The sequence below is a fragment of the Nomascus leucogenys genome, chromosome 9 (assembly GCF_006542625.1).
Source record: "Nomascus leucogenys isolate Asia chromosome 9, Asia_NLE_v1, whole genome shotgun sequence".
Taxonomy (NCBI): Eukaryota; Metazoa; Chordata; class Mammalia; order Primates; family Hylobatidae; genus Nomascus; species Nomascus leucogenys.
This window is the reverse complement of record NC_044389.1, coordinates 93,556,070-93,569,932: the sequence shown is the minus strand read 5'-3', so window position 1 is coordinate 93,569,932 and position 13,863 is coordinate 93,556,070. Positions and strand designations below refer to the sequence as shown.

General features: G+C 37.4%; 1 protein-coding gene across 9 annotated transcripts in view; it reads left to right on the top strand.

Annotated features, from left to right (window-relative positions):
• Nucleotides 1-13,863, top strand: part of MLLT10 (MLLT10 histone lysine methyltransferase DOT1L cofactor) — a 212,401-nt gene that overhangs the window by 182,153 nt on the left and 16,385 nt on the right. For all 9 annotated transcript variants that reach the window (XM_030819220.1, XM_030819221.1, XM_030819217.1 and 6 more), the window contains 2 exons: nt 200-378; nt 12,646-12,763. In XM_030819220.1, coding sequence (XP_030675080.1) covers nt 200-378; nt 12,646-12,763 — 297 coding nt within the window. The remainder of the gene's footprint in view (nt 1-199; nt 379-12,645; nt 12,764-13,863) is intronic.

Here is a 13,863-nt window from a genome sequence, read left to right as displayed (position 1 = left end):
TGTAGGTTCTTTTAGACAACCGCTTCGTGAGAAGTCAGTGTTTATTTGTTTAGTTACTAGCACAATATTTTTTAAACACCAACAATAAGATTTATAATTGGAGGAGGGATCCAGGAGGAAATGCAAGTTTACTGATTGTGTGTGTCTGTGACAGATTTGACTGCTAAGTTATATTTAAATAAAATTTGTTTTTTTGCAGGTATTTATAACAGCAATGATGTAGCAGTATCATTTCCAAATGTAGTATCTGGCTCGGGATCTAGTACTCCTGTCTCCAGCTCTCACTTACCTCAGCAGTCTTCTGGGCATTTGCAACAAGTAGGAGCACTCTCTCCCTCAGCTGTGTCATCTGCAGCCCCTGCTGTTGCTACAACTCAGGTAAGTTGTTATACTATCATGTGACAGGTAGTAGGTGGGTTTCTCATTTTTAAAGTGAGTTTCGTTAGAGGATAAACAAATGAAATAGGGCCTTCTATAGGAATTTATGAAATATCTCAATTTGTATTAATGTATTAGTGAAAATGATAGGTATTTTTACATGGTATTCATGAGAGAGGATGGATGAGTGTATGGGCACCAACTAATTCTTTTTAATTTCTGGGCTTTAAATTTTGTCTGAATGATATAAAATATACTTTCAGGGGAGCTTTTATTCTTTCTTTAAAAAAGTAGGACCCATAAGGCCGGGCGTGGTGGCTCACGCTTGTGTAATCCCAGCACTTTGGGAGGCCGAGGCGGGCGGATCACGAGGTCAGGAGATTGAGACCGCTGTGAAACCCCGTCTCTACTAAAAATACAAAAAATTAGCCGGGCGTGGTGGCGGGCGCCTGTAGTCCCAGCTACTCGGAGAGGCTGAGGCAGGAGAATGGCGTGAACCTGGGAGGTGGAGCTTGCAGTGAGCCGAGATTGCGCCACTGCACTCCAGCCTGGGCGACAGAGCGGGACTCCGTCTCAAAAAAAAAAAAAAAAGTCTAAAAAAAAAAGTAGGACCCATAAAATATGAGCCAGTTTTGGACTCTTGTGATTTTTAAAATTCCTTTTATAATTTTTAAAATTATACAAATAATATATGAAATCTTTTTAAAGTTTTAAAAAAACCAGTGTAGGAGAATGTAGGTTAAAAGACTAAATGATCACTTCAAGCACTACACATTTTTCCTCCTAGTGGGAGAGAACAGTGTTTGTAAATAATGATGAATATCTAGGTTTTTCCCTTTGTGAACCCCTTTTATCTGACTTTAGATTTGTAGTTTGATAGGTGACCTAGTCTATAGGATTTTTTTTGTGTTTTTTTTTTTTTGAGACGGAGTCTCACCCTGTCACCAAGGCTGGAGTGCAGTGGCGTGATCTCGGCTCACTGCACCTCCGCCTCCTGGGTTCAAGCGATTCTCCTGCCTCAGCCTCCCAACTAGCTGAGATTACAGGCACACACCACCATGCCTAGGTAATTTTTGTATTTTGAGTAGAGGCAAGGTTTCACCGTGTTGGCCAGGCTGGTCTTCAACCCTTGACCTCAGGTAATCCACCTGCCTTGGCCTCCCAAAGTGTTAGGATTACAGGCGTGAGCCACCATGCCCAGCCAAGATGTTTTAAAAGTAAGAGTCAAATAAGAGAAATTGTAATCCTGTTTTATAAAGAGGACAGTGCAGGGGGAAAGCTGTACCCAATCCCCCTGCATTACACCCCCCTTCCCCAAAGATAATCATTTAAGATTTCCAAAGTATGTTTTTTTATTTATTTGGAATTATGTATAATTTTATTTTCATTTCTCCAAAGCTCTAGTAGTCTTTTAATGGTCAAGAAAATGGTCACAGGGACAAATGTCTAATAATGAACAACTAGTTAAAATAGTTGTTTATAAGTTCCTGTCAGCTTAAGCTTTATGGATGTATGCATAATTTCCATTGCGTGTGTTGTTAGGATATATATACGCTTTTCCGGCAAGCACAACATTAGGTTATTTTGATGCATTTGTGTGAATGGCACTGTGAAAGCAGTTGTTATTAAAATTACGTATTAGAATCAACCCCAGATAGTATGATTAGTAGTATCGTCTTTGAAGATGAAAATGAACTATTTGGTGAACCTCCCAACTTGAGTTAGAGGAGTTTGACTACTTTAGCAGAGGTTTTCTATAGTTCATGTCACTAAAAGTGAGGTAGCCATAACAGGGGTTTGGGGTTACAGAGGGTGAAAGGATAAATGAAAGAATGGCTCCTATAAATGGTTTTATCTCTTTTAATTAAGTGTAACCATGTGCTGTTGATAGTTTTATATCCTTGGACAAAGTCTCACATGAACATTTTCAATGTGCATTTCTCTTTTCTGTCTTTATAAAAGTCTGTTTAATTACCCTCTGGTTAATTCCCGGCTGAATTAAGCAGAAATCCTCATTTCTTCTCATTCATTATGTTTGTGAGCCAGGGGGTTGGCATTAGGGAAGTGGTAGAGAAGTTTATAGCTAGAGGGAGAATTCCACTTAACATGTGACTCAACTAAAGAACAAAGAAATCATAGTTGTAAGTAACCCAGGATTCAGTTCAATTAAAATCTTTACTATTTATCCCCTCTCCACGTTTCAGAAAGATGGGTCTCTTACAAATGTGATCATCCAGTTAGATTTACATGCTGTGTACTGAGATACCTGCATCTATATTTCTGTTCAGCAGTAAATGCTTTCTGTCTTCAAGCCGAAGCTTATTTAGCCTGGCTTATCTGGTGCTGCTGTAGCAACCATCAGTCTCCAGGCAACTGAGGCACGTTGACCTCTCAGTTGAACTGAGTGCTGAACTACTTCAATTTAGCTGCCTGAGACAATAGTAATGGTGTTGAATGTGAAAAATGTGAAATTTTGTAGGCAATGTGTAAAGGAAAGGATACAGAAATATTTAAATAGAATTGATAGGACTCTTAAAATTGGGGATGCACTTAGCAATTGAATCATTTTTTTCAAAATGACAAAGTTTATTCCTGTTTCACTCTCATATAGACCCTGTTTGTTTTCAAGTCTTACATTAATTGTGTTTAGATAGTCACATCCTAGTGTTTTATTTAGGGTTGCTCTAAGTAGTTGATTTGAGAGCAATGCAATAAGATAAATGGGTGAATAAAAATTATCAATATTTAAAATGTAATTCTAAGCTGGGTGCAGTGGCTCATGCCTGTAATCCCAGCACTTGGGGAGGCCACGGTGGGTGGATCACCTGAGGTCAGGAGTTCGAGACCAGCCTGGCCAACATGGCGAAACCCTGTCTCTACTAAAAAATTCAAAAATTAGCCAGGTATGGTGGTTCACGCCTGTAGTTCCAGCTACTCGGGAGGCTGAGGCAGGAGAATTGCTTGAACGTGGGAAGTGGAGGCTGTAGTGAGCCGAGATCGTGCCACTGCACTCCAGCTTGGGCTAACAGAGCCAGACTCTGTCTCCCCGCCCCCCCCCCCCCCCCCAAAAAAAAAAAAGTTATTCGAGAAGTCTTGCCACAACTGTTAAGAAAACCATCACACTTGCAAGCAAAAACTTTAATAATAGTGATAGATGATGGAAATATTAAACTTGAATAACAGTTTTTGCCCCCACACCCTTAATGAAAGTAGTAGTTTTTATTGATTGGATTGGTGCCAGCAGGATAAAATCCAGAGGTCATTTTTGCTTTTTGTGATATACATTTTAAGTAAATAGACCTCTACATTGGCTTATTTGGTATCTTAAGAATTGTTCCCTGGGCCAGGTGCAGTGGCTCACACCTGTAATCCCAGCACTTTGGGAGGCCGAGGCAGGTGGATCACCTGAGGTCAGGAGTTCGAGACCAGCCTCAACATGGAGAAACCCCATCTCTACTAAAAATACAAAATTAGCCGGGCGTGGTGGTGTATGCCTGTAATCCCAGCTACTCGGGAGGCTGAGGCAGGAGAATTGCTTGAACCTGGGAGGCTGAGGTTGTGGTGAGCTGAGATCACACCATTGCGCTCCAGCCTGGGCAACAAGAGTGAAACTCCGTCTCAAAAAAAAAAAAAAATTCTTCCCCGGAAAGTGGTCAAGAAGATAAGATTGGGAAGGGCTAGTAGAAGTTAAAAACTTAGAATAACTTGAAACTTGATTTGCGCTGGGAAAAGGAGATAACTTGTAAAATTGGCGGGTGGCGGGTGAGGAGGGGAGTCTGATAGCAGCACGCATTTTGGGGAAAAAACCTTAAAAAAACTGTTTGATTTATATTCTTCTTCTTCTTCTTTTTTTTTGAGACAGAGTCTTGCCCTGTCACCCAGGCTGGAGTGCAGTGGTGTGATCTTGGCTCACTGCAACCTCTGCCTCCCGGCTTCCAGCAATTCTCCTGTCTCAGCCTCCCGAATAGCTGGGACTACAGGCGCCCACCACCACGCCTGGCTAATTTTTGTATTTTTGATAGAGATGGAGTTTCACCGTGTTGGTCAGGCTGGTCTTGAACTCCTGACTTCAGGTGATCCGCCCACCTCGGCCTCCCAAAGTGCTGGGATTAACAGGTGTGGGCCACTGCACCTGGCCTCTGTTTTATATTCTTAAGTGTTAAACCCTTTTTTTTTTTTTTCCCCTTTCAACAGACTAGTTTTTAGAGTGATGGTTCTTTCACAAATAATTGATAGGAAGCCTGCTTTACTACATACTAGTGTATCAGTAATAGAGTAGTTTCTTAACATTGCGGGAAGAGCGGACTCCTGTCCATGTGACAGTTGATCATGTGCTCTGCCCTTGTTGGATCAGGGGTGGAGGTATAAATTAGTTTCTGTAGGAGTGTCATTAATTTTTCATTTTGCCTTTCAAATCCTGCTGTTTCCTAGTTCTGCAGTCATTCTGTCTTTGGGAGAATGCAGGTGCTTTTTTTTGTTTGAAGGATGATTTCTTTAGTAGAAGAACTTAAGACTGAATGCAATGAAACATAATTGCATTCCATTACATCCTACTTTCTGAGTTTTGTGTTTGAAATACAATCTTCATGTGATAATCATGGCTTCTTGTCTATCCCATGTTACTGTTAAACAAAATGATGTAGAGTGAAACAACATTTAAAGTAAAATAAACTTCCAAGGTTTATTTATGTGATATTTAGTAAATGCAGATATTTTGTGTTTTTGTTGTTGTTGTTGTTTGTTTGTTTGTTTTTTTGAGACGGAGTCTCACTCTGTTGCCAAGGCTAGAGTGCAATGGCACGATCTCGGCTCACTGCAAACTCTGCCCCTGCCAGGTTCAAGTGATTCTCCTGCCTCAGCCTCCTGAGTACCTGGGACTATACACGCGCACCACCACACCTGGCTAATTTTTGTGTTTTTGGTAGAGATGGGGTTTCACCATGTTGGCCAGGCTGGTCTCGAACTCCTGACCTCGTGATCCACCCACCTCGGCCTCCCAAAGTGCTGGGATTGCAGGTGTGAGCCACCTTTCCTGGGCATATTTCGCTATTTTAAAGATACAATTTAGTGACTAGAGTTTTGCAGATTTCTGTGACACTTTCATCTCTATTAGCTTCGAATATTTTGTTTTCCAATATTATGTATGTGTGTGTTTATGTAGGGGAAGTTGTCTAAGATGTAGTCTCCGATATCTTTTCAGATGATGTCTAATGAGGACACTTTAATTCTGCTTGAGAAAATGGTTTAGTTTCTCAGGCAGATTTAACTGACTTCTGGGGTGATATTTGTGTTAATACTTAATTAGTCAGAATGTAAATTTCTTCTGATTTCAATAATATAATAACTTATAATTTTAAGGAAATTACCTTTCTGAGCAAAATCAGTTTTTATAACCTTGGTAACATCTCTTGTTACCAGATGATGAAAAGGTTCAGTCACAGTCACATATCTGTAAGTCTGGAATTAAGACAGCCTGATTCCTTAGCCTGCTCTCTTATTACTAATTGTTACTGTTAAAATGAATTTCCCAATTATGTACTTCTTATGCTAAGAGGTATCTCCTTGGAAAACGTTGTTAGTAATTTTACTGTGTTCATTTGTGTGATGCAATGCAAAAGAGCAGAAATTTGAGTCAGCAAAAGTCCTGGATTCCAGGAGTTTTGCTACTCACTCGTATAACCTTGGGTAGGTCTTTTAATTTTTGTGAGCCTCAATGTTTCCATATGTAAAATGGGAATACTTTAAGTATCTGTTCTACCTGCTGTACAGATACTTTATGAGGTTCAAATGCAGACCATAAAATACTTTAGAATTCATGGTTATTGACTTCAACTGTTACTCTTCAGCCTAATTACCAGTGAGAAAAGAAATTGTACAGGAACACTTCCTGTATTGGAAATAGTGTTAACAATTTCTGTTAAAACTCATATAATTCATGCTAACATAGATAAATGAATTTTAGCCAGTATATATATTCAGCTGTGGATTAAGGTCTTTTCCAGTTCCGAAATTATTTCAATAGCTGCCTTTGTCCTAAAGTAATTTTTCCCTGGAAAGGTAAGAGCTATATTGATAAGATATTAACCAGTTAAGAAACCTACTTAGAACTGGTTGGTTAATCTACACAGTCCTGTTGTCCGATCATGAGTGTTCAGTGATGGTTTAACTACACTTCATTCCCTCCTACTACTTTATGGAAACTCAATTGTGGGGCATTTTGGCTTTAGCCTAAACAATGGTTTTGAATACGTTAAGCTCCTAACAATTAGGGAGCAGTTCGGAGCATTGAATAATGTGGAATGATGCAATTGAACCTGACAGCTTCAACAGTCAGCCTACTCATGGGACCTGAAAGTTGTTCACACTTGGTTTCACCTCTCATCACATGCTGAGTATTGAAGCCTTACTGGTGGTAGCTGACACAGAAATGGGTCTGCTATCAGAATATGTTCTTAGTAAATATAAAGTATGAATTGAGCTGGAGAATATGTGAAACTTTCAGTTGTTCCCTAATCCATGTCTAATGTTCATTCATGTTTTTGCTGGAAACTTTTCTAATCAAATATATTGTGTTCCCAAATTCAAACAATAATATAAATTGGATCTAGAAACATTCAAGTCCTTACATTCTATGTGCAGCGTTGCTATATTATCAAATACATAGTTTAAAACATTACTGCATAATGAGGCATTTATGCTATCTAATTTTTCTTAGGGAAATAGTTTTAATCTTTGAAATATAGCCACAGTTCAGAATATAATTGGTAAGTTGTATTTTCTAATGATTTTAATGGAAAAATAGAAACCACAATAGCTTGTGAAAATAATTTTTAAAGTTAAGCTAAAATGTGAGCGCTTACCATGTGTCAAGCATTTTTTAAGCCCTTTGCATATATTAACTCAATTCTCACAGTGTTGTTATGAGGTAGATAGTGTTGTTATCCTCATTTTCCAGATGGAAATTGATGACGGAGAGGTTTAATAATTTACCCAAAGTGAGATAGCTTGACTTATGATATATATGGTGATAATAAAATGTTTTTCCTTCTGAAAGTATATATGAATTAGGAATTTAAAAAGTAAATAATTTAGTGAGCCTGAATATTTTTGGAAGATTGCATTTTTAAGTCATGTGTCAGGGTTGAAAAGCTTGAAGCAGCTACTTTACAGCTTTTTTGAATCACTTGACTTTAATGTTTATTGACAGGTTAATTGTGCATTTAAAAAAAATGCTTGCTATATATAACCTGTTCCTGTATGATTGAAGTATGAAGTTTCAGATCTCTCTCTAGATGATACATTGCTATTAATACAGTGCTTTCCAAAGGTGAAATATTTTCATAGGTATTAGTCTTTCGAACCTAATTTTTCTTATTATTCTGCCCTTATCAACATTAGGCAGGAAAAAAATCTACCAAAACAGTGTCCACTTTTAAGTTTCACATTCAGATAATTGAGGAAACTTGAACCTTTTCCCCCATGCAGTCGACTCCTTTAGAATGAGCCAAGTTCCTAGGAATTTGACAGTTAATACTTTATAAGCAAGCTCTTTTAAAATATCTCTGTGGTCATAGGCAGACATTTGAAAATATCAGAGGTAAACTCTTAATAACAGGAGAAATTATAAGCTGAAATATATTTTTATCTTAATACTTTAATATGGTATGCCGGTCTACTTAGGAAATACTAAGTTTCTTTTATTTGTTTTGAGTTTGAATACTGCCTTGGTAGAGACTTGTAGATGTTTAATATATTAAGTTATTCTAAATTTGCTAAGGATATTCTTTAACTCAGACACCTGAACATATATTGTTTAAAAGCGACTTAAGCTTACTTCAATAATTATTCAATTTATTCTTAATCTACTGGTCTTTCAGTCTATCTTGTAAAATAATTACACATCTCTTAATGAGGTTTTTACTAGAGTGTTACAATAAATGTTAGATAACATCTTGAGCAGAAGTGATTTTTATCAGTTATTGGTCTTGGGAAAGGGGAAGGATTCCTCTTTAAGATATTATATGAAGGATGTATACATCCATGTATGTATATAATCCTATATATTCTTATGTTATCCTTACATAATTATATATACATATATTTGAAAGATTCCTCTTTAAGTTTTAAATGGCAATTTTCTTAATTTGAAATAATTTTAGATACGTAGAAAAGTTACAAGGACAGTACAGAGAGTTAGATATATCATGGATATCCTTCACTCAGCCTCCCCTAGTGTTAACTTATATTCTTACAGTATCAACAGATCCAAGGAGAATATCTATTCACAATAGCCGTTCTCCTTACCTGGGCAGGTTAAGATTGAAATGTCATATAATAGGTACTTCTTTTCCAAAAAGAATTTCTAGTCTTTATACCAGATCTTCTGAAACAGTCTTCTGGTATATTAGTAATTTGCTTTCAATGCACTTTTCAAAATCCATTTTCAAAGTATGCTGTAGAGAAGTATGTGTATGTTAATGTTTCCTTTATTTCTGATTCCAGTTTTTTTTTTTTAAATGTAAAAGCTTTCATGGCCTTTATGCTTCATAACCCTTATTTCTTTGGGTTAACACGGACTTCCTTCCTTTCCCCTGAATCTTAATGCTTTTGCTTATTAATGGCAGCAAAGGTTTTTGAGTCTCTGAAACGCCAGACACTGTGTGTGTGCTCTCTTCAGTAAGCCGTCTTCCTCTTCCCAGCTCTTCCACTTCTCCATCTTCAGTGCTAATAAGCTGTGGGATCTTTCCTCTAAAAGGTGGGGGTTTCTTGGCTTGGAGGTACCAAGTCTTTCCGAAAGACTCATCAAGGGTCCCAGTATTAATTGTTCCAAACATCAGTTAAGAAATGTAGGCTAAGCAGTGACAGTTGTTTGCGTAGTCTTTGGTATCTCGTCTCACCAACCTTAAAATGATGATGTTCATGATTTCAGTTTCCCAGCAGAAATTAATATGGAATGTAGTAGATGGTTTTATACACCAAAATGACTCTATCTGGTAAAATTAATAACTTTTCTCTTTTGAAAGTCTCTTGTTTAGATAAATGTCTTTACTAGAAAAACAACTACCAGATTAATTTTAGCTAACCCGTTTGGGAAATTGGTCATTTCCAATAATAATTTCATTTATTGTATTAACTTTTGCCAGCCATCTTTTAAAAATACTTTCCTTCTTTAGCATATGCTAAAGATACTTTATCTTTTTTTCTGATGATCGTCATTATGCAAATTAGTCGTTGTGCCATACTCCTTTCTATTTTGATCTTTAGTATATATATAGATCTGATAGGGAAACTAAGATAATTCAGAGACCTGATCAAGAAAATGCCACCCCTCTGAAATTTGAAGCTAATAAGGATAAATATTAATATAAAGCCCTTGGCAGAAGGAACCCTTCGTAAAAAAGAGTATATTTCTAGTTCCAGTAAGAGTTGGATCTTTGGATTCTTACCTAAGGCAACTGATGAGACTGATAATTGAAAGCAAAAAGGTATTCCAAGTGATATATTGATATGTAACATAGGTGACTGCATGAACAAGAGTCAAAAGGCTGAGAGTGTTTTCCTTGCTTTGGAAGTGCTAAGGCATCTAGAGGTACCCTTTATAAAGTTAATAATACACTAAAATGAGAATGCTATCCTCAGTGTCTTCTTTGAGGACCACCGCATCCACATTCTGTACTGTTTTCTCTATTGGTCATATTTTTCTCTGTCCTGTCCTGTGGTCAGCTGTTACTTCTTGCTGCCAACAAACTGTCTGGAGATAAGACTTCTTCTTCCTCCTCCTAATTAATTTTCCATTTCTAATCTATTAAATGTATAGGGGATCTTTTTTAGAATTGTATCTACAGTAAGAGTAAATTGGCTCTACAAAAGCTATTTTTAAGTATTAGGATCTGAGACGTCAACAGATGGGACTAGTAATATCTGTTTTTTTCTGTTGAATTGCTTGTATTTTTCTTATTCTATATTGTTCTATTAAGAGCTAAGATTCCCAAAGAATTGACTTCTGGAGAGATAAAACAATCTTAACTGTATCTCTGTTTATGAATTGTGTGTTTTATGCGCCCTCTACTACTAAATACATGGTAAGTGAATAGCACGATCTTCATGTTGAAGTTATAACTTACCTTTTCCTGAGGGACAGTTGATTGTTAAACAGGACTGAAGAGTACCAACTTACTTTGTCTGCATATTTTTAGTAAGGGGAAAAACAAAACCCAGAAATTGACAGATTTAATTTACACATTAAAGTGTGAACTATAAAATACACGCTTTGAGATAATAGAAAGCAAGGATGGTACATCCCAGAAACTGTTTCTGTGAACTGTAAATGCACATTTTCATGCTTTGTAAGTGGGCTAAAGGCCAAGATGCAATGTCATGATGTGAGTCTGTCCAGAAATACAGCTTCTTCTCTGTGTTATTTTGCTTATAACTACTGTATTGTCTTAGTCTCTTGTGTGCAGTTATACATATCCAAATGTCCCCCATCTTTTGTTCTTGTTACTCAGCTTCTTTACGATAGAAGTGCTTTAGTTCTTTGCTGATATTTTCAAGAGTTTTGTTCTGAAATAACTGCAATGATTTTTAGTTTGTAAAAGCTTCAGTTTGATTCATTCATGAAAAAGAAGAACAAAATTCTACTTTAACATTTGTTCTGTTAAATCTGAAAATTATTTCAGGCCACTGAGAGTCTTCTGTGAGTAACAGCATTTTGTATACAAGAGATTTGCCTCCAAAACGTCACATTTTAAGGTCATAATATTCTTGGAAAGTGGGAGAGAGCATGCACATCAAAGAAAGCATTTTTATTACAGTAGATTACGCAATACTTTGGCCAGCCTCCTTAGCTTCATCTGTTTAAGGGTTCATTTTCGCTTGTTTGGCACAGGTCCCAGTGAGGCCTTCAGAATTGTGGTTAGCAACATGAATGAATTACAAACTTTGGACGAGCTCTTCAGTTAGTAGAGCTGGCTTGCTGCCAAAAAGACAGTGCCTTATATGGGGTCAGGGCAAAGCTGTGATTCGTTGAGTCCTGCATTGTATAGAAAACATACTTGGGATGCCTGTTTGCTTTCTTTTGAAATAAAAACAAAACAAAACAGAAAAAGCAGCAGGCTTCCAAGTCTATCAAAATAGGAAGTAACAAAATAGTGTGCAGGTTTTACTAATGACAGAGTTAAGCAATGGGAATACAGCTCCGTGTAGTTAAAATACTAGAAGTAAAAGTTGGACTTTTGACCTCCTTAGCCAGCTTGTGATACGAGAGATTGAAGCATTTGGTTAGATACCTGTTGTCTTCCTGCTTTTGTTACAGATGGCTTAATAAGATTAATTAGCCTTATGTCCACATGGCTACTGTGCCACTGGGGTTTGGTATTAGCTAGATACGTTGAAAATTAAAAGCAGGAATAGTTAACTTTGAATGTGCCAATCCTTCTTTTTTAAAAATTTGTAGCTATGGCCAGGCGCGGTGGCTCCCACCTGTAATCCCAGCTCTTTGGGAGGCCGAGGCAGGCAGATCACCTGAGGTCAGGAGTTTGCGACTAGTCTGGCCAACATGGTGAAACCCCATCTGTACTAAAAATACAAAAAATTTAGCTGGGCGTGCTGGCGGGCGCCTCTTGTAATCCCAGCCACTGGGAAGTCTGAGGCAGGAGAATTGCTTGAACCCTAGAGGCGGAGGTTGCAGTGAGCCGAGAACGTGCCATTGCATTCCAGCCTGGGTAAGAGTGAAACTCTTTCTCAAAAAAAAAAAAAAGAAAAAAAAATTGTAGTTACTGAACTTTTTTTTTTTCTTTTTTGAGACGGAGTCTCGCTCTGTCGCCCAGGGAGTGCAGTGGCACGATCTCGGCTCACTGCAAGCTCCACCTCCCCGGTTCACGCCATTCTTCTGCCTCAGCCTCCAGAGTAGCTGGGACTACAGGCGCCCGCCACCACGCACGGCTAATTTTTTGTATTTTTAGTAGAGACGGGGTTTCACCATGTTAGCCAGGATGGTCTAGATCTCCTGACCTCGTGATCCGCCTGCCTCAGCCTCCCAAAGTGCTGGGATTACAGGCGTGAGCCACCCCGCCCGGCCTAGTTATGTAACTTTTAAAAAATTGACATGTCGGAATGGTAAAACAAGTAAGAATGAAATTTGCTTTTCAGAAGGTCCCAAATTTTGCTTATATTCTTAGGTTGGAGAATATAATTACTAGATTTATTAGAAGGGAAAACTTTATTTTCAAATATAATTCATTTATCATTGTAATTTTTTCCATTTAGGCAAATACTCTATCTGGATCTTCTCTCAGTCAGGCACAATCTCATATGTATGGCAATAGATTAAATCCAAATTCATCAATGGCAGCTCTTATAGCTCAGTCTGAAAACAATCAAACAGGTAAGTTTTCAAGAATTATTAAACTCTAAAACCCTACTCTCACTTACTTTAATTTTTTTCCCCTTTTGGTTCATTTTATTTGAAAACATGCAGGGATGTGGTTAATAGAGGATTGTACTTTAAAAAAGTATTCACAGTTGGAAAATGTTAAATATTTCAGGTGCTGGATATGTTAACTAGCTTGATTTTATTATTCCATATTACATTCATATATCATAACATCAATTTGTACTCCAAATTTATATAATTACAAATTGCCAATTTACAATAAAAAAAGAATCACAGTTGGAAGTAAATAGTATGCTGTGCTGCAAAATAGTGATGTGCTTTTTTTTTTTTTTTTTTTACCGTCTGAAATGGAAATGTTTCAGCAGAGCCATCAGCAAGCAGGAATGCAGCAGTGTCTCCTGTGACTTTTGTGATTGATGTGTTCAGTTCTCAGTTCTATGCAATGAAAGTAACATAACACTGGGCTTTTCTGTGAATAGCCTAAACCTTTATTTGCATAATTCATGAAATTGTATTACACAAACTTGGTTAAAAAAATCCTGTTAGAGAATTTCTGCAGTGTTTAGTAATCCTGTGAATGTTCACCAGTTGACGTTTTGTCGCATTTGTCTCTTGTACTGTCTTAATGAGCCACTGGATTTGCTTTGTTTCATTCCATCCTTAAGGATTGGTTGACATGTCCAAGTAGTCATGCCTGTTTGGGGGAAGGGAATGGATTTAGCAGTTTACCAAGAATGGATCAGTCTGTCTTTACCCTTTAAGGGTCAGAGGTTACCTGACTCAGAATAAGGGGAGGACAACCTTGAAAGAGGCCAGCTAAGGTGATTTTTATAAGGAACTAACTGCAGGGGAGATACAAGTTACTTTCCAAGCAGAGATATTTGATATTACCTAAGGAATATTTTGAAAAGTTAATTTTTTTCTTTAAAATTCAGGATTCTATATTCCTACTTGTTTTTGTCAATTTGGAAATTTAGTGTTTTATGTAATTTTATTCTTGGTGTAAGGCTCTAGTATCTAACACCATAATTTTAGTCTTGGTGTGCAGCTCTATGTAAATGTGTTTTATGGCTTGTCTTGGGATGCAAAGT